A 20,433-nucleotide genomic window follows, 5' to 3' on the forward strand; every position below is an offset into this window, starting at 1 on the left:
TAACGGAGACTTTTTGATGACTGTAATTACATATCAAATATATTTTTCTGCATAAATTATTAGTGGCTGTATATTAAACGTGTTTCTGATCATTCTAATATTTGTACTAGGTTAAATTTCATTTTATTTCCTAAAAAAGATTTTTTCGTACATACTAAATTATTTGAAGACAAAATCCAGTTTGGGCTTCTTACAAATATTAAGACGACCAGAAACACATTGAATATACAGAAACTGATATTCTAAACAAGAAAATATATTATATATGTAAGTTTAATCGTAGAAATATTTTATTAGTTGGAAACATCTTACAATGCAGCAAACTCAGGAATGTCCCTTTGATGTTTCTATATGGGGGAAAACGGTAAAGTGGTAAAAGTGCTCACCTCGTGTGGTTGGTCTGAGATCGATCCCTGTCGGTGGACCCATTATTCTATTTCCCGATCCAGCCAGTGTACCCAGATTAGTATATCAAAGAGCATGGTATGTGCTATCCTGTCTGTTGGATGGTGCACACTAAAGATCCCTTGCTACTAATAGAAAAATGTAGCGGGTTTCTGGCTCCAGATCTTCTGACCAATTTTGCCAAATTGCTATTAAAGAATTAGGGGGACCAGGGTGAATCCTGGAGAATTGATACAAGTGACTAGCCATCTGAGACACAATATTAGCTGCCCAACCGAAAATATGGTGGGCCCTCTAGGGGGGTATTCAACAATTCCTTAATGCTCTAGTGGGGAAAGGTGGAACCATGGTTTTCTTTCTGAAATGTTATTCGGAAGGGACAGGTGTGTTTGTTAAGATTAACATAACATTATCTGCTTTTTATTTATGAAGTCAAATGCAGGCAGTCACTGCTATATTGTTCTTTAAAAATGTTTTTTTTATCTATTGTCCTTTCCACAAGGAATGCCTTTTTCATACTATGGAATTTACTACAAGTTGTTTATTTCTGAGCCAACTGTTTTCTAAAATGCACACAAAAATACAATTTTTTTGTTATTTCCAATTTTTTTTTTTTTATATACGTCATACCAAACTGAAATTATTTACCAAAAAACATTTTTGTAGGAGGATGGGACTAACTATAGTATTTATTACCAAACAGATCAAACATAAATACAAAAAAAAAAATAATAATAATTTTGGTCAAATTATGTCATAATGACAGGGAAGATAAGGGGGTAGATATTTATGAGTGTTATATGTAATGTTAGATGGGGGAGTTGTCTTTACATAACAAAGGGGGAAGGGGTATGTATAAAAACTCTTTTTTTTTTTACAGCACGCTATTTTTGTTGGTTACTAGGTTTTTTTACTGCCCCTTAGTTACTTCAGATTTGATTTGGCCCTTGACAAGCATGCACATGTAGATAACATTTAATCATGTAACTTGATAAATAAATTGTTCCTAGTCATTTCATGTTGTTTTAGTTTTTTCTGGTGAAGCGTGGCTTTGGTTGGCTTTTGATGGGATATCTAACAAGAATCTGAAAAACTAGGACAGCTCAGACAATGGTTGAATGATTATTGGAATGTGTTGGACTTGAGGACTAAAAATATAGGTGAATCCATGAGCAGACCGATCCTTTGTTCGAGCGCCAGACTCAAGCTGAAGTAAGGTGCAATGTTAGAACATGGATGAGAAATGAGCAGGTTTGTTTTTTGTGGATTAATTATTAAGAACATTACATGTACGTCTAGCAGCTAGAGTTAAAAAGTAATTAAATTTCATTTTACTAATTTTAATACTAAACTGTGTTTAATAATAATGGTTTTGTCCAGTTTGACAGTTTGGAGCAAGGTGTATACAATACCAGAAATTTAAATACTAAATTGTATTTGATAATGATAGTTTTGTCCAGTTTAACAGTTTGGAGCAAAGTGTAATACCAGAAATTTTAATACTAAACTGTGTAATAATGATGGTTTTGTCCAATTTGACAGTTCGGAGCAAGATGTCATGCCAGAAATTTTAATACTAAACTGTAATAATGATTGTCCAGTTTGACAGTTCGGAGCAAGATGTCATGCCAGAAATTTTAATACTAAACTGTAATAATGATTGTCCAGTTTGACAGTTCGGAGCAAGATGTCATGCCAGAAATTTTAATACTAAACTGTAATAATGATTGTCCAGTTTGACAGTTCGGAGCAAGATGTCATGCCAGAAATTTTAATACTAAACTGTAATAATGATTGTCCAGTTTGACAGTTCGGAGCAAGATGTAACAAGAAATTTTAGGAAATTAATATACATGTAACAAAATTAATTAAGAGCTAGTAAATATCTTCAGCATTTTTCTTTAATTATGATTAACTAAAATTAAAGCTTCTTCTGTTGTAAGTAGTCAGTATTGTGGCATGTTCTTAAACTTAATGATTTAAACAACAATTTGGTGTGAACAAACTAATACCTATTGTTAATTAGAACCAATTAAGAATTTTCCAGGTGGTTTTTTTTACGTTCATCAGGTTTTGAAGAAAAAAATCATCCACAAACTGTGTGTGTCGGCGAAGCTGTTCTCACATAAGTTTGCAGATGATATTTGTTTTCATACCCAGATGAATGTAAAAGAAATAACAGACAAAATGTTCCATGTTGATACCATATATAAATTCACATGCTAATGGGAGATAAAAATTATTCTCCTTGAACTAGTCTCAGGGCAGTGTTAGCTCCCTTTAAAGAAAGAAAGAAAGAAAGAAGTGTTTTATTTAGCGACGCACTCAACACATTTTATTTACGGTTATATGGCGTCAGACATATGGTTAAGGACCACACAGATTTTGAGAGGAAACCTGCTGCCGCCACTACATGGGCTACTCTTCCGATTAGCAGCAAGGGATCTTTTATTTGCACTTCCAACAGGCAGGATAGCACAAACCATGGCCTTTGTTGAACCAGTTATGGATCACTGGTCGGTGCAAGTGGTTTACAAATACCCATTGAGCCTTGCTCACTCAGGGTTTGGAGTTGGTATCTGGATTAAAAATCCCATGCCTCGACTGGGATCCGAACCCATTACCTACCAGCCTGTAGACCGATGGCCTGCCACGATGCCACCAAGGCCGGTGGCCCCCTTTAAAGGGCAATGTTAATAAGATATAAATAGTCTTATTAAATTCGGACCAAGGTTTAAAAAATTAAACTTTATTTGAAAGTTGGGTGAAAGTTTGTCATTTTAATTAGTAAAACTAATATCTTAGTTTCTGTCAGACAGGAAATCATATATCATGCACCCATAAAAGTTAGTTTCTGAGAACCTGACTTGGCTATTCCTAACAAATTAAACAAGCATATATACAGGTATGTACCATAATGTAATCATCTTTGGGAATGCTAGAATTTGGTTATGGGTATACATTATGATGACGTAGATTTAAGTGACATAATAATTAGAGTGTGATAAAAGAATATTGATAAAAAAAAACCCAGACCTGATTATTGTCATGTATATATATACTACTCAAAAGAATTTAAGGGTCAGACGATATTTTCGACATTATTTTCTGAATGTCATTTATATTAGCTAGACCATAATGTCACGCATGGTATTGTTCCATTTTGACGAAAGTGGGTCTAAGCAACCCATAAATGAATTAAAATCCACTGTCATTGACACTGTCGACTAGCTCTAATGGCGAAAACATGCTTACATTTGCACGTAAATTAGGGCGAAAGCGAAAGGTCTGCTAAGTGCCCATAACTTGCTTTTTGACAAAGCGCTTCATTTGCATGCTTTGCATGTGTATTCCATGTTCCCAATGCTGAATTTCCGTATAATTGGAGCTTGCGTTCGTGTACGGTGCACACTCCAAATTTGACAATGGTACGATGTCAACTGACTATCGAAGATCGAGGAAGGGCTATTGCTTGGCTTCAGGATGGCAATACGCAAAGAAATGTTGCTCTGAGACTTGGTGTCAGTCAGAGTGTCGTTGGCCGACTGTGGCAACGGTACCAAGCAACGAATTCTGTTCGAAATCGTCCACTTTCGGGAAGACCCCGAAGCACTACAAATAGAGAGGACCGCTACATCATCAATATGGCTCTACGTCAATGCACAACCACTGCACGCCGATTACGTGACAATCTGCGGACTGCGACTGGAACTCGAGTGTCTAATCAAACCATACGCAATCGTCAATAATCTACGCTGCCGTCGCCAGGCTGTTTGACCACCACTCCTACCACGTCACAGAATGGCCAGACATCACTGGTGCACGCTTCATCTGCGGTGGCAACGTGTTGAGTGGGGTCGAGTGATGTTCACTGATGAGTCCAGGTTTAGTCTCCAGTTCAACGACTGTCTGCTTCGTATCTACAGACGTCCTGGAGAGCGCTTCGCTGACGTTAACGTTAGACAACGTCACCGGTTCGGTGGTGGCAGCGTCATGGTGTGGGACGGCATCTCTATCCACCACAGGACCCCCCCTCTATGTGGTGGATGGCAATCTGAATGGAATCCGCTATCTGAATGAGATTATCCGGCCGTTGGTTCTCCCAGGCCTTCAGCAGATTGGCGGCGGGGCAGTTCTACAGGATGACAATGCCAGACCCCACCGCGCCAGGGTGGTAACGGACTTTCTCAGACAACAAGGTATCACCAGGAAGGATTGGCCAGCATATTCGCCTGACTTGGCCCCAATAGAGAACGCCTGGGACGAATTAGGCAGGAGAGTTCAGGATAACCATGCCCCTCCGGCCAACCTTCATGATCTGGGTCAACTTCTTATGGCAGAGTGGCAAGCCATTCCCCAAGAGTTCTTCAGACGTCTGATCAACAGCATGAGGCAACGATGTGTCGAGTGTATTCGCGCCAGGGATGGATTCACACACTAATAAACGAATGTTCTAATGTGTAAAATCCATGTTTGACAACCTTCAACTTTGACAACATGTCATGTGACTTTCTTGTATACAGTGACGTTTATTTGTGTTTTTTTGTAAATATGGAACAATAAATAAAAAGTTTGGTGTAGTTTACATCATCAATCTAATACACTCTGAAACTTATTTGGTTATAAATTTTTGACCCTTAAATTCTTTTGAGTAGTATATATATATATATCAAGTGTGTTTGCGTGTGCATGCATGTGTCTGTGTGTGCATGTGTGTCTGTGTGTGCATATGTATGTGTGTGTGTATGTGTATGTACTTGTGTGTGTATGCATGTGTCTGTGTGTGCATGTGTGTGTGTGTGTGTACTTGTGTGTGTGCATGCATGTGTCTGTGTTTGCATGTGTGTGTATGTGTGTGTGTACTTGTTTGTATTTGTGCATGTAAATGCATGTGTCTGTGTGTGCATGTGTGTGTATGTGTGTGTACTTGTGTGTGTACTTGTGCGTGTGCATACATTTGTGTGTGTGCATGTGTGTGTGTGTACTTGTGCGTGTGCATGCATGTGTCTGTGTGTGCATATGTGTGTGTACTTGTGCATGTGCATGCATGTGTCCGTGTGTGCATGTGTGTGTGTGTGTATACTTGTGCATGTGCATGCATGTGTCTGTGTGTGCATGTGTGTGTGAATGTGTGTATGTGTGTGTACTTGTGTGTGTGCATGCATGTGTCTGTGTGTGCATGTGTGTGTGTGTGTGTGCATGTGTGTGTGTGTGTGTGTGTGTGTATGTACTTGTACGTGTGCATGTATGCATGAATTCATGTTTATGCATGCATATATATGTATATATTTATTTATTTAACAGAGACCGGTTGGAAAATTATCTTTTGTACACATAATATAATTTAATGCTTGATTTAACAACAACTTTGATGAGATTTTTCTTTTAAGAATCTATTTTAAAACCAATGTCAAGAATGTCTGGACATGTTAGAAGATAATTTAAGCATGATATAATCACAGATCCAAACTGGCCACAGTGGTGTATTGACAAATGATATCATTGCCTATAATCCCTCCCAGCGAGTTTTAATGGCTCGGAGATTTAAGGCCATACACCACATGCACTTCAGGGCCATGATTTAGTTCAGTGAACAGAAAAAAGTGTTAAAAATTTGTTTTGTTTAACAACACCACTAGAGCACATTGATTTATTAATAATAGGCTATTGGAGGTCAAACATTTGGTAATTGTAACTGTAGCAAGGGATCTTTTATAAGCACCATCCCACAGACAGGATAGCACATACCATGGTCTTTAATATACCAGTCGTGGTGCACTGGCTGGAATAAGAAATAACCTAATCGGCGTACTGACAGAGGTTGATCCTAAACTGACTGTGTATCAGGTGAGCAGTGATAGAAATAAGCAAAACATGTTTACTAGTCCACAAGACAAGTACATCGAGAAATCTCTTTGTCTGCCAATATTTTCACTTGTCCAAATAAACAGATTGTTTTATTCAAGTACCAGGATGATGTTTGGGATTGCTCAAAATGAAACTGCACTGAAATGTTTTTACTTGTACACTGGACAACCACTGCGGCACATTTTGCTTGTCCGAATAGATTTTCACTTGTCGGGACAAGTGATTATTTCGAACAATGGTGAGCTGTTTACCACTGTGCTACATCCTGCCCAAGTTCAGTGGATAGAGCGCTTGTCTGTGGTTTTTGGATGATAGGATCGAACCTTGGCAGACCCATTTAGCGTTTCCCATCCCATTCCCAGTGTCCCATGACTGGTATATCAAAGGCTGTCAAAGTATGCCATATGATATATGTAGTAGTTTTTAAATTATTATTATTGTTAATTATTTTTAGTCCTCTGCAGGTTCAACTATAGTCCGTCCCACAGGGATCAAAATTTGTTTTCATACTATGTAATTAACTACAAGTTATATATTTCCGAGCCGATTGATTTGTAAATTATACACACAAATTGTGTTTCTTTGTTATTTCCAAAACACTTTTACTTTGTAAGTCAAACCAAACTGAAATTATTTACAGAAAACATTTTAATAGAATGATGGGATGGACTATAGATTGTGTCACTGTCTGTCTGTCCTGTCCTGTCCTGTCCTGTCCTTGTCCCTGTCCCTGTCCCTGTCCCTGTCCCTGTCCTGTCCTGTCCTGTCCTGTCCTGTCCTGTCCTGTCCTGTCCTGTCCTGTCTTGTCTTGTCTTGTCTTGTCCTGTCCTGTCCTGTCCTGTCTTTCTGTCTGTCCTGCATACGATTCTCTGGACCTTTTGACCATGTCTCAAGATGTTGAGCTGAAATTTTATATAACCTTTATCATGTAGAGTTACAGATCAATTTTGACTTTAATGGGGATTAATTTTTGCCTTATTTTGACAGAGTTATACCCCTTGCACTTAGGAGATATTGCGATCATTACAGTTCCCAGACTTTTCTTTGAGCATATATTGAGCTGTAATTGTGTATAGCTTTATATTGTATTATAAAGCTGCAGATCAAGTTTGAGTTTTATTTTAAATCAGAGTTACATGTATGGTCATTGAATCTATAAGATAGTGTATACAATCATCACAGTTATCAGGACCTTTTTGTTTTTGCAATGTGTCAAGATATTGAGCTAAAATGTTCTTTATAGCTTATCTTGTAGAGTTAAGCTTAAGAATATTAAGCTGTAATTTAGCGTATATTTATATAGAATACTACACTTGTTTTAGCTAGAAACAATTTTACAAAATGTTAATATCTGACTGAACAAATATGAGGTTAGATACCATGGGAAGTTCACAGAATTTGTACATACAAAATGTGTACGACACACTCAGATATTTACTAGATGGGTAATAAAGCTTTATATTTTACAGGTACAGATCAAGATTGAGTTTCATTAGGATTTATAGGATATTAAACAAGCTTTCATTTCATATCATGTTTATGTTCCGAGTGAAATAATTTTCAATTGTCACAAGCTTTAGTGAGTGACAATGAAAATTATTTCATGAGGGACATAAACATGATACGAAATGGTAGCAAGTTTAATATTCTATTTATTACCCATTATCAATCTTAATTTATATCACTTATCTCATTTTGTATACCGGCCTCGGTGGCGTCATGGTTAGGCCATCGGTCTACAGGCTGGTAGGTACTGGGTTTGGATCCCATTCGAGGCATGGGATTTTTAATCCAGATACCGACTCCAAACCCTGAGTGAGTGCTCTGCAAGGCTCAATGGGTAGGTGTAATCGGAAAGAGTAGCCCTTGTAGTGGCGACAGTGGGTTTCCTCTCAAAATCTGTGTGGTCCTTAACCATATGTGCCTGCTCAAATAGCTATTTAAATGCAGGTTTGTCTTGATCTCTACAGGTTTGTCTTCATGTATACAGACCGGCCTCGGTGGCGTCGTGGTTAAGCCATCAGTCTACAGGCTGGTAGGTACTGGGTTTGGATCCCAGTCAAGGCATGGGATTTTTAATCCAGATACCGACTCCAAACCCTGAGTGAGTGCTCCGCAAGGCTCAATGGGTAGGTGTAAACCACTTGCACTGACCAGTGATCCATAACTGGTTCAACAAATTCCATGGTCTGTGCTATCCTGCTTGTGGGAAGCGCAGATAAAAGATCCGTCCAATAGCCGATGATAAGATAAAAAAAATCAATGTGCTCTAGTGGCGTCGTTAAATAAAACACACTTTACTTTATCTCGTTTTGTTGACATTCCTGTAAGGTTGTAGTATGCCAGTCGATGACGTCAAAAGTGTTACGTCCCACTTGCCATTCTAGTGGGACATACATGTATCACTTTGATATATACCAAGATATTTTTAACCATATGGCTAATAATTCCCCATTTTTAACAGTTATCATATGAATGTTGAATGTAGGAAATATTGCAACCATCACATCATCACGACATTTCATGTATACTTTTATCACATAGAGCTACATTTCATTTCAACTTATTTTCATGCTTATATCTAATTATGGTTCAAGCATGCAATTCAGCTATCTGGGCTGTCTGTCCAGGACAGTTGGTTAGATGTTAGTGGTTAGTAAGAGAGAAGAGGGTGTAGTGGTCTTACACCTACCCACTGAGTCATTAAAACTTGCTCTGGGTGGAAGCCGGTACCGGGCTGCAAACCCTGTACCTACCAAACCTTATGTCGGATGGCTTAACCATGATGCCACCGACCGAGGCCCGTACATAAAGCTACAAATGAAGTTTGTGTTTCATGGGCTTTACATTAGCCCTTTTAATGACATCATGACTGGATGTGCTCTATTATTTCACAGTGATGCAATCAGCATAATAACATTTCTAAGAGTGTAATAGTGCAGATTTATGTTGTGGGTCTGGAAGGGGACATACATGTACATCTATGTTTTGCTTTAACATTACTCTCAGAATGATTGTTTATTGTAGATCATTCATATGGGATGAAGAAAGTTGGAAATTTAGACTACACCATATCATGGCTGACTTTATTGATAATTACTTGGACGCATATTATTCAGGGTGGAATCTTTCCAGACAAATTTGGTGGTCTGTATATCTTGTTTTTAAATTTGTGTCCACAAAGTTCACAATTTAGCAAAACTTGCCAATTAAGCCTGACTTTTTTTCAGTTTGGTCACATGCAAACTGGCTATGTCTTATCAGTAATTTTCCCCAAATATCAGCACAAATTTAGGTGTTTTTTAAGCAGCTGTATATTATATTCTTCTCTCTTTTATGTTCGATGTATAGAAACTGTCAAAATAATTCTACACGTTATTTGCAGTATTACTGAGGTTTTTTTGTTTTGTTTTATTTTATTTTTTATTAACTTTTAAAGTAATTCTTAAAAATCAAACTTCTATTTATTCAGTTATTTTCAGTTAAAGAAATCACCAGGGACAGATTTTAGGGGGTTTCCCAGTTGTACGGAATCCCACCTGGCTAAAAAACCCTCACCCTACCACGTAGATCAAAATTGATATCCACGTAAAATTTATAATTTCAAATTATAAACATTTACATATTGTTTCGGAAACCCACCTTACCTAAAGTATAATCTGCCCCTGATCACTAAAGGGTTGTTTCTAAAGAAAAATGCACTCAACAGCAACATTTTGTTAGGAATATAGCACTGCAAATGAAGAACTGTTTATTAAAACTCTATTTCAAATATACTGGTAATACATTGTATATATGTATGTTGCTTGGATATTAAGGTTTGCAAAATGTGATGGTATAGATTATTTTGTTTTGACACAAGTAATTGCTCAGTACATATAGGTGTGAACAACATGATACAATCACAAATATTTGACTTTTTATTTCTATGAGGAAAATATGAAAAACAGAGAAAAAGAGAAAATATTAAATATATTTCATCAGGATGTCTGTGTCTGTATTATAAGGTAATAAATTTGTTATTTTCATTATTTTTTTCAATTTTTTTTTTCAATTTTCTTTCACCAGTTGTGACTCCAAAAGATCCTTTCATTTACATTGGCCAGAATGTCTCATTGTTTTGCAACATTACAACCAATCACAGCAATATTGAATCAGGTCAGATGACGTTTGAAAAAGACCGAATCCCAGTGGACAGAAGATACATCACACATCTGGGCCCGAGGGTCATCCATCTTGAACTTCCAGTCACCTCTCTGCAGGATGAAGGAAGTTACATTTGTATCTTGAGAAAACCAGAAGTGCTTTTTCTTGGAGTACAATATGTATCTGTTGAATGTAAGTTTCTATAAAGTGGACATATTATAACCAGTTCTGGTTATCAGCCCTTAATATTTCAGTTATATTTTTATTAACAGTACTAGTGTAGGGTGCACACTAGGTCAAGACTTTCCTTAATGTGCAGGGCAAGTTGCTTCCCTCTATTTAGCAAATTTAAAATGGCGGGGAAATGTTTTATGTTGTCGTTGTAAGATTTATTTTGTTAATAATGATGCAAGTACTTCAGTCGGGATTTAGTGAGTATGGTAGGTTATTAATTTTTGGTTTGTTTGTCCATTTGTTGCACTATTTTGGTTGAGAAACGGTTGAAATCTGGTGCTACAAGTTTTTAATGCCAGCTACATATAGGGTATATAACATTATTTGGACACGGAAAGAACCACACTTTCTACGTTCCTTCGGACTAAACAGTACCTACATGTAGCTATACACAGGTGCATCTGCAGGGTCAAAACCCCACCCTGCTCAAGGGAATTTTCCTTTTTTTGTTCTTCAATATATTTTCCAGGTGAGCATACATGTAACTTGACCACCTTTCAAACTTCATTCACCAGTCTAGATACACCCCCTGCATAAATTCCTGTACTTGAATGTCAGATTTTTAAAATGAGAAAACCAGTGCCATGCACGATTACCTTTTTCTAAGTTTATAGCCTTGTAGCCTTCATTATATAAATATTTTTCTATTGCATTAATTGTTTATTTTTTCTTTCTTTCCTTTCTTTCTCTTCTCTCTCTCTCTCTCTCTCTCTCTCTCTCTCTCTCTCTCTCTCTCTCTCTCTCTCTCTCTCTTTCTTTCTTTCTTTTTCTCTCTCTTTCTTTCTCTTTCTTTCTTTCCTTCTTTCTATCTTTCTTTCTTTCTTACTGTTATTATATTACATTCCATTGTACATATATTATATATTATTACATTATTACTACCACTATCACTACTATTGCTACTTCTACTGCAGCTACTGCTACTGCTACTATTACCTACCACCACCACCATCACCACCACAAAAACTAATTAAAATATCAGTTCTAGGGCCTACTTATCAATAATAGCTAGCAGTGATAAAATCATGAACTCATTTTTAGAAAAGACATGAAAATATAATAATTTCAGAGTACTATGTGCAATACTGTTTTCGTTTGTAGATCCCCTCAAAGCCATCAAGTCTGTGGAATGTAGAGTCTTGGGGTTTGAAACTCTTTCTTGCAACTGGACAGTTATACAGTATCACCATAGTGACATCATTCAGTCAACTCTCCTTTACAGAATTGAATATCCTCTGGTGTAAGCCCTTTTTATTGAATATTGTAAACTGACTGGAGTGTGTTCTGTATTGTGATTGGTTAAAAAACATTTTTTTTTCTGGGATCAAATGAAAATAACACCCGGAAAGCTAATGATGTCATTAGAAAGTGACATCATATACAGTTAGTTCTGTAGAAAAACGATTTATATTTGCGGGTGTTATTGTCTATTTCATGCCCACAAATGTTTCATTTTTTACCTCAGGCTAACGCCTTCAGTCAAATTAATTTTATCAGATATTAATTCTTATTCTTTTAAAACAGCCATTTGGAAGACACTGTGTGAGACTAATATTACAGTACATGTACACGTTGTAATTTCTTACACACACACGTTTCCAACATAACGTTTGAAATAACTTTTGAGACTTTTGATTGGTTGCTTCACACAGTGATGACCCGGTCACTAGCCATACCATCCAATAAGATAATAATGTTTGAAATTTATTGTTCTGTGATATTTAAGCTATCCTGAAACTGATTACTGTGTTAACTGCTGCATACTTAAAAAAAAAAAAAAAAAAAAAAAAAATCATTGTAAGATTAATATAATCTATCACCTTTGTAATAAATCCAAAAGACCATTCTCATCTTATTCCAATGTCTGGTGTTGTTTTACAGTTTTAAAGGCAGGAAATGGCAACTATGCATGAACAGTTCAATCAGCTCCTGTTTCTGGCCACAGGGGGAGTTTTTGTTTGACTTTAACATCATCATGGTGATCGTAACTAACAACAGTGTTACTGGTGACTCAGTGATATCACAACAGTTCAACATCATGCCTAAATTTTGCAGTAAGTTCAATGTCACATCTAAGTTTTACAGTAAGTTCAAAATCACATCTAATTAAGTATGACTGTAAGTTCAACATCACATGTAAGTACATGTATTGCAGTGCAAGTTCAACATCACATCTAAATACATGTATTACAGTAAGTTTAATATAACATCTAATTAAGTATAGCCTATCATGGTAAGTTCAACATCACACCTGGTTTAAGTATAGCCTATCATGTAGGTAGTACTAAACCAAATAACTTCCGGCTGGGTCAAAGTTCGAGGTGCACCGAACTTTTGATAGAGAAGTGAACACCACAAGTCCTGTGATTGGTTATAAATGTGAGTGTGTTGGTTGTAAAAAAATAATAATTTCATCTGGGTAAAAAAAATGTGCAATTTTATTTCATCTAGTACCAATGTGTCAAGTAGCCTTGTGCTTGAAACATGTATGGGGAACCTGTAAAAAAAAGTACTCGAATTTTGTGCGAAACTAGGGTAGTCATAGACGCTACCTGTTATCTCAGAAATGAGCAGCTTGACCCCCATTTTTTTCTGATTCACTTTAAGTGTAAGGGGTGGTAGTATTTATATCCGTGGCGTTTATGTCGGTTGATACGTTGCAGGTAGGAGTTTTAGCCACATATGTTACTATTGTCGTCTATGGGATTTGATTTGGTAGTATACACCCTATAGCACATATTCAGTGCATAATAAAAAATATTATGATTTTGTCATTTTATTTAATTAAACTATACTGGTTGATTAATTAGCCATCACTCAATCATGCAAGTTCACAATGACCTTGACCTTGACAATAATCTGTACATGGCTCTGAATGGAGTTTGAATCAAAGTTAGCACTGAAGAAAAGTTGGTTTTGGCCTATAATTCATACTGTAAAGATTTCAATAATTTCTTTTTACATGGTATTTGACTTGCCATATACAACTGCTCTTAAATATGGTATTATATATAGGCAACCTGAACTAAGATTTTAATAGCAATTTATTTTTATATTAAAAATAGCATGTGCCAATAGTGGGTTAATGTCTTTAGTTTCCATTAACATTGTTAATTTTTTAGGTATGAAATTCTGAAAACTCAAATTTGTAAAGAAGTTGATTTTTATTGTCATTTTGACATATTTATAGGGTGCTAAGTTATATTTTAGACAAATTTGTAGTTTTAAGCCAAATTTAAAGTAAATTTGAAGAAAAACTTGACCAAAAACATAATTAAATTTGTTGTCACTAGTGTGCCTTCTGTTCTTATTTGTACATAATAATAAGGTTGTTAAACATATACTTAGATCTCCAGATCACTTTTTTTTCTTAATAATCACTTAGTTAGCTCTCATGAAAAGCATTTTGAGTTTATACTAGATTCAGAACCAATTTTTTCAGATTTGATTATCTGCCTTGGATTAAGTTGATAATTTATTTTATTGTTAAAGCTGTATTACCTAATCTTACTAGCTAAATAAAATGCTGGATTACAGATTGTAGGAATACATCTAATGTACATATTGTATTCATCCGGATTAGAAAATAATGCAAGAAAATAGATGTTCGGGTAATTTTGTCATTTAAAAATAGTTTTTTTTTCAGTAATTAATCAAAAATAAATGTGTTAAAGCTGCATGATTATTCCAGATATCACAACTATTAAAACCTCCAACTACAGTAGGCTATAAATAAAATATAGTCAGGAATATTGGTGGCTGCCAGTAGTTTTGATGGTTCATTATGAAAATCAGCATGGCCGATGGATTTGAAATTCCCACACCTGGTAACTTGAAGACACCCACACCCAGCATACAGGATTTCCTCCCAACACTAATGTTCAGGACATTAAGTCATTACTTCATACAGGTACAGTCATGTTTGTGTTTCCTTCCTCAGACAGTGTATTTTTTTAATACTGATATTTCTTTGATGTGCCTGTTAAAGTCTTCATAATCTAGGGGTCAATCAAGTGCATGTGTTTTAATGGAATTCTTTAAAGGGGTAGAGGTACTCTGACTATCGTTGTTGTCTCTACATATATACCTGAGTACACACACCCAACTGAAAGTAAATATCTTCAGGAATTTTATTTTAAAACATTTTGTTGTTTAATGTGACATATTGCATTTGTACAAAACTATATGCAATATATATGCTTTTTGAGGTGTACATTATATTAGGTTGCACTGTAGAAACAACAGTTTCAGTGAGGTTGTCAGTTTATGTCAGAATACACCAGATCCTGGTTGTCATAAAGACACATAGCTGGACACTTTTTGAAAAATGTATGTTATCAGTATCGGTAGTACTAAACCAAATAACTTCCGGCTGGGTCAAAGTTTGAGGTGCACCCAACTTTTGATAGAGAAGTGAACACCACAAGTCCTGTGATTGGTTATGCATGTGAGTGTGTTGGTTGTAAAAAAATAATAGTTTCATCTGGGTAAAAAAAATGTGCAATTTTATTTCATCTAGTACCAATGTGTCAAGTAGCCTTGTGCTTGAAACATGTATGGGGTACCTGTAAAAAAAAGTACTAAAATTTTGTGCGAAACTAGGGTAGTCATAGACGCTACCCGTTATCTCAGAAACGAGCAGCTTGACCCCCATTTTTTTCTGATTCACTTTAAGTGTAAGGGGTGGTAGTATTTATATCTGTGGCGTTTATGTCGGTTGATACGTTGCAGGTAGGAGTTTTAGCTACATATGTTACTATTGTCATCTATGGGATTTGATTTGGTAGTATACACCCTGTAAGTTCAGCATCACATCTAAGTATTACAGTAAGTTCAACATCACACCTAATTAAGTATAGCCTATCATGGTAAGTTCAGCATCACATCTAAGTATTACAGTAAGTTCAACATCACACCTAATTAAGTATAGCCTATCATGTAAGTTCAGCATCACATCTAAGTATTACAGTAAGTTCAACATCACACCTAATTAAGTATAGCCTATCACGGTAAGTTCAGCATCACATCTGAGTATTACAGTAAGTTCAACATCACACCTAATTAAGTATAGCCTATCACGGTAAGTTCAGCATCACATCTGAGTATTACAGTACATTCAACATCACACCTAATTAAGTATAGCCTATCACGGTAAGTTCAGCATCACATCTAAGTATTACAGTACGTTCAACATCACACCTAATTAAGTATAGCCTATCACGGTAAGTTCAGCATCACATCTAAGTATTACAGTAAGTTCAACATCACACCTAATTAAGTATAGCCTATCACGGTAAGTTCAGCATCACATCTAAGTATTACAGTAAGTTCAACATCACACCTAATTAAGTATAGCCTATCACGGTAAGTTCAGCATCACATCTAAGTATTACAGTAAGTTCAACATCACACCTAATTAAGTATAGCCTATCATGTAAGTTCAGCATCACATCTAAGTATTACAGTAAGTTCAACATCACACCTAATTAAGTATAGCCTATCATGGTAAGTTCAGCATCACATCTAAGTATTACAGTAAGTTCAACATCACACCTAATTAAATATAGCCTATCACGGTAAGTTCAGCATCACATCTAAGTATTACAGTAAGTTCAACATCACACCTAATTAAGTATATCATGGTAAGTTCAGCATCACATCTAAGTATTACAGTAAGTTCAACATCACACCTAATTAAGTATAGCCTATCATGTAAGTTCAGCATCACATCTAAGTATTACAGTAAGTTCAACATCACACCTAATTAAGTATAGCCTATCACGGGAAGTTCAGCATCACATCTAAGTATTACAGTAAGTTCAACATCACACCTAATTAAGTATAGCCTATCATGGTAAGTTCAGCATCACATCTAAGTATTACAGTAAGTTCAACATCACACCTAATTAAATATAGCCTATCATGTAAGTTCAGCATCACATCTAAGTATTACAGTAAGTTCAACATCACACCTACGGTAATTAAGTATAGCCTATCACGGTAAGTTCAGCATCACATCTAAGTATTACAGTAAGTTCAACATCACACCTAATTAAGTATAGCCTATCACGGGAAGTTCAGCATCACATCTAAGTATTACAGTAAGTTCAACATCACACCTAATTAAGTATAGCCTATCATGTAAGTTCAGCATCACATCTAAGTATTACAGTAAGTTCAGCATCACACCTAATTAAGTATAGCCTATCATGTAAGTTCAGCATCACATCTAAGTATTACAGTAAGTTCAGCATCACACCTAATTAAGTATAGCCTATCATGTAAGTTCAGCATCACATCTAAGTATTACAGTAAGTTCAGCATCACACCTAATTAAGTATAGGGTGTATACTACCAAATCAATTAGATGTGATGTTGAACTTATTATAATACTTAGATGTGATGCTGAACTTACAGGGTGTATACTACCAAATCAAATCCCATAGATGACAATAGTAACATATGTGGCTAAAACTCCTACCTGCAACGTATCAACCGACATAAACGCCACAGATATAAATACTACCACCCCTTACACTTAAAGTGAATCAGAAAAAAATGGGGGTCAAGCTGCTCGTTTCTGAGATAACGGGTAGCGTCTATGACTACCCTAGTTTCGCACAAAATTTGAGTACTTTTTTTTACAGGTACCCCATACATGTTTCAAGCACAAGGCTACTTGACACACTGGTACTAGATGAAATAAAATTGCAATTTTTTTTTTACCCAGATGAAACTATTATTTTTTACAACCAACACACTCACATTTATAACCAATCACAGGACTTGTGGTGTTCACTTCTCTATCAAAAGTTCGGTGCACCTCGAACTTTGACCCAGCCGGAAGTTATTTGGTTTAGTACTACCTATAGCCTATCACGTAAGTTCAGCATCACATCTAATTACAGTAAGTTCAATTGGTTAGGCCTACAATTGGTTACTTTTTGAAAACATTTTTAATCTGCTAATTTTGTCACAGCAATTCAGACAAATGAAGAAACAAATACATGTATTGAAAGTGTTTGGACTTTTTTTTCTTCTATTTCAGTCCAACCATATAGTGTGACTGACCTAAAGGTGACAGAACTAAACTGTTCATGTCTGAGTTTAGTCTGGAGTGATGGTATTGACAGTGAGAACCAATACCTCCACAAGGTGCAGTTGACATCACAGTGGAATCAAGACATACAGGTCAGATAGTAATACTGGGTCTTAGACCACTGTTTGATTTAGTACTTCAGAATGATATTTCTATATCATAGTACAATTTATATGGCATTTGTTTAATCAAAGATATTATGTTTATAGGATTATTTGTATTTTTTGTGAACTATTAACATGAACCAATTTATAAAAAGATATTTTAGTATAGCAGCCGTTTTAATAATTTATTGTTTACATTTTACTGACTGTTACTTTTTGCACTTTCTAGAAGATAGTTATTATAACAACATTAATACATTATAATCTATGAAAAATTGCAAGTTAAAATGATTTTTAAACATCTCATTTATCATGTATATTATGTTTAAAATGCAATTTATTGTGTTTCTGACACATATTATTCAATGCAAAAAAGATATTAACAAATTTTGTTTGTCATTGTAAGATCTTCATATTTATGTATATTTTTCGATGGTACTTGCTTAAAGGTTTCTTGTTGTTGTTTTTTCCCCGCAGGAATTCACAACAGAAGAAAAACATGTAACAAGATGTCAGTTAATTCCATTTACAAACTATAAAATAAGTATTACTCGCAGAATGGTAGAATCAGCTGGAACAAGGGAAGAACAGTTAATTGGCTGGTGGAGTGATCCTGCAATTATTGAGGTCAAAACTGATGAGCTGGGTATGGATATTTATTATTAAAATGAATATTGATGACAATATGGTGTATCGCATGTGCAGTGGGACACAGGGGGACCTGCCCCCTCCCCTCCCATTTTTCCCTGTTAACTTTTTGTCAGAAAGCTGGAAATGCCATATTTTAACACCTGAAATTCAATGGGTTTTTAGGGGAGCATGCACATGAACCACTCTAACAGGTTCAGGCTGTTTGGGCCCTTATATTTTAATCCATCGGGTCATTGCACTGACAGTGACCCCAACCCACTTCCCACTTTCAAATACACTCCACAGGCCGTGGAATGTGTTATTTCAGGGAACATTTTTATTCAGTAACGCGTTGCAATTCACTACACACGTTTCAGTGATCCGTAATACACAATTTTAAACATTAAGCAGCAGTTGCTAATTACAATTTGCAATTGACTAGAAACATCGCTTGTTGGTGTCATGTGTAAACCATCAGACATGAGACTGGTAGGTATTGGGTTTACAGTCCGGTACCGGCTCCTATCCAGAGCGAGTTTTAACAACTCAATGGGTAGGTGTAAAACCACTACACCCTCCTCTCTCTCACTAACCACTAACAACTAACCCTCTGTCCTGAACAGACAGCCCAGATAGCTGAGGTGTGTGCCCAAGACAGCGTGCTTGAACCTTAATTGGATATATATAGAATACTAAACGACTTTGCCTGTCATACCATTTTTATGAAATGAGAGAACAGTTTTGGTGATGAGCGAAAGCGAAAGCGAGTCAGATACCAACACTTTTCACGAGTTTCATAAAAATGGTATGAAAGGTAAGCTAGTTTAGTATTTTATTTATTACAAACCAAATGCAAACAAGCCACAATGCAGAGGTAAGCAGATGTCGAGACCTACTACACATTATTTTTCTATGAATTGGGTTGGCGAGTGATCTACTTCACGCTCACATCACGCCAGTATTACACTAGTTGGATATTGAATGATTTGTTATGACATGAGCAATATCTTACCCTGGTGTGTAATAAAGGCAGGAAAATAACTTGAAATAAATGTATTACATAAGTTGGCATCAGATAAGAGTTGTTTGAAAGGCAAAGCTCAATTGTTTGATTAATGGTATCGAAGAGACATAAGACTAGTATTCTATTTCTTATATATAATCACGGGGTGGGATTTAGCTCAGTTGGTTGAGCGCTCGCTTGAGGTGCTTGCATTGCAGGATCAAACCACCTTGATGGATCCATTCAAATGATTGGGGTTTTTTTCTTGTTCCAACCAGTGCACATCAACTGGTCAATTATAGGCCGTGGTATGTGCTTTCCTGTCTGGAAAAGTGCACATAAAAGATCGTTTGCTGCACATGAAAAATGTAGCAGGTTTCTTCTGATGACTACGAGTCAGAAATACCAAATGTTTGACATCCAATAGCCAATGATTAATTAATCAATGTGTTCTAGTGGTGTCACTAAACAAAACAAACATTTTGTATATATATATATATATATATATATATATATATATATATATATATATATGTATATATATGTATGTATATGTATGTATATATATGTATATATATATATATATGTATGTAGCATATATATGTATATATATATATACCAAATAATATGTATATTGACTGTGTATATATATATATACAAGTTTTGTATATATATTATATATATATATATATGTGTATATATATATAATAATATATGTGTCACTAATATATATATATCAATGTGGTATATATATATATATATGTGTGTGTATATATATATATGTGTGTGTATACGATATATCTTGTTTGTGTATCTATATATATATTGTTTGTGTATATATATATATATCTACATATATATATATGTATGTATATTTTAGGGCACTTGAATATATATACCGTATATATATATATATATCCGTGTATATGTATATATATCACAAA

General features: G+C 35.5%; 1 protein-coding gene across 2 annotated transcripts in view; it reads left to right on the forward strand.

Annotated features, from left to right (window-relative positions):
* Nucleotides 1-1,460: 1,460 nt before the first annotated feature.
* LOC121375475 overlaps nt 1,461-20,433 on the forward strand; it is a 46,492-nt gene continuing 27,519 nt past the window's right edge. For both annotated transcript variants that reach the window (XM_041502945.1, XM_041502946.1), the window contains exons 1-7: nt 1,461-1,656; nt 9,301-9,420; nt 10,342-10,611; nt 11,755-11,893; nt 12,535-12,707; nt 17,702-17,844; nt 18,334-18,502. In XM_041502945.1, coding sequence (XP_041358879.1) covers nt 9,315-9,420; nt 10,342-10,611; nt 11,755-11,893; nt 12,535-12,707; nt 17,702-17,844; nt 18,334-18,502 — 1,000 coding nt within the window. In that variant the 5' untranslated portion in view covers nt 1,461-1,656; nt 9,301-9,314. The remainder of the gene's footprint in view (nt 1,657-9,300; nt 9,421-10,341; nt 10,612-11,754; nt 11,894-12,534; nt 12,708-17,701; nt 17,845-18,333; nt 18,503-20,433) is intronic.

This window comes from Gigantopelta aegis, chromosome 6 (genome assembly GCF_016097555.1).
Source record: "Gigantopelta aegis isolate Gae_Host chromosome 6, Gae_host_genome, whole genome shotgun sequence".
Lineage (NCBI taxonomy): Eukaryota > Metazoa > Mollusca > Gastropoda > Neomphalida > Peltospiridae > Gigantopelta > Gigantopelta aegis.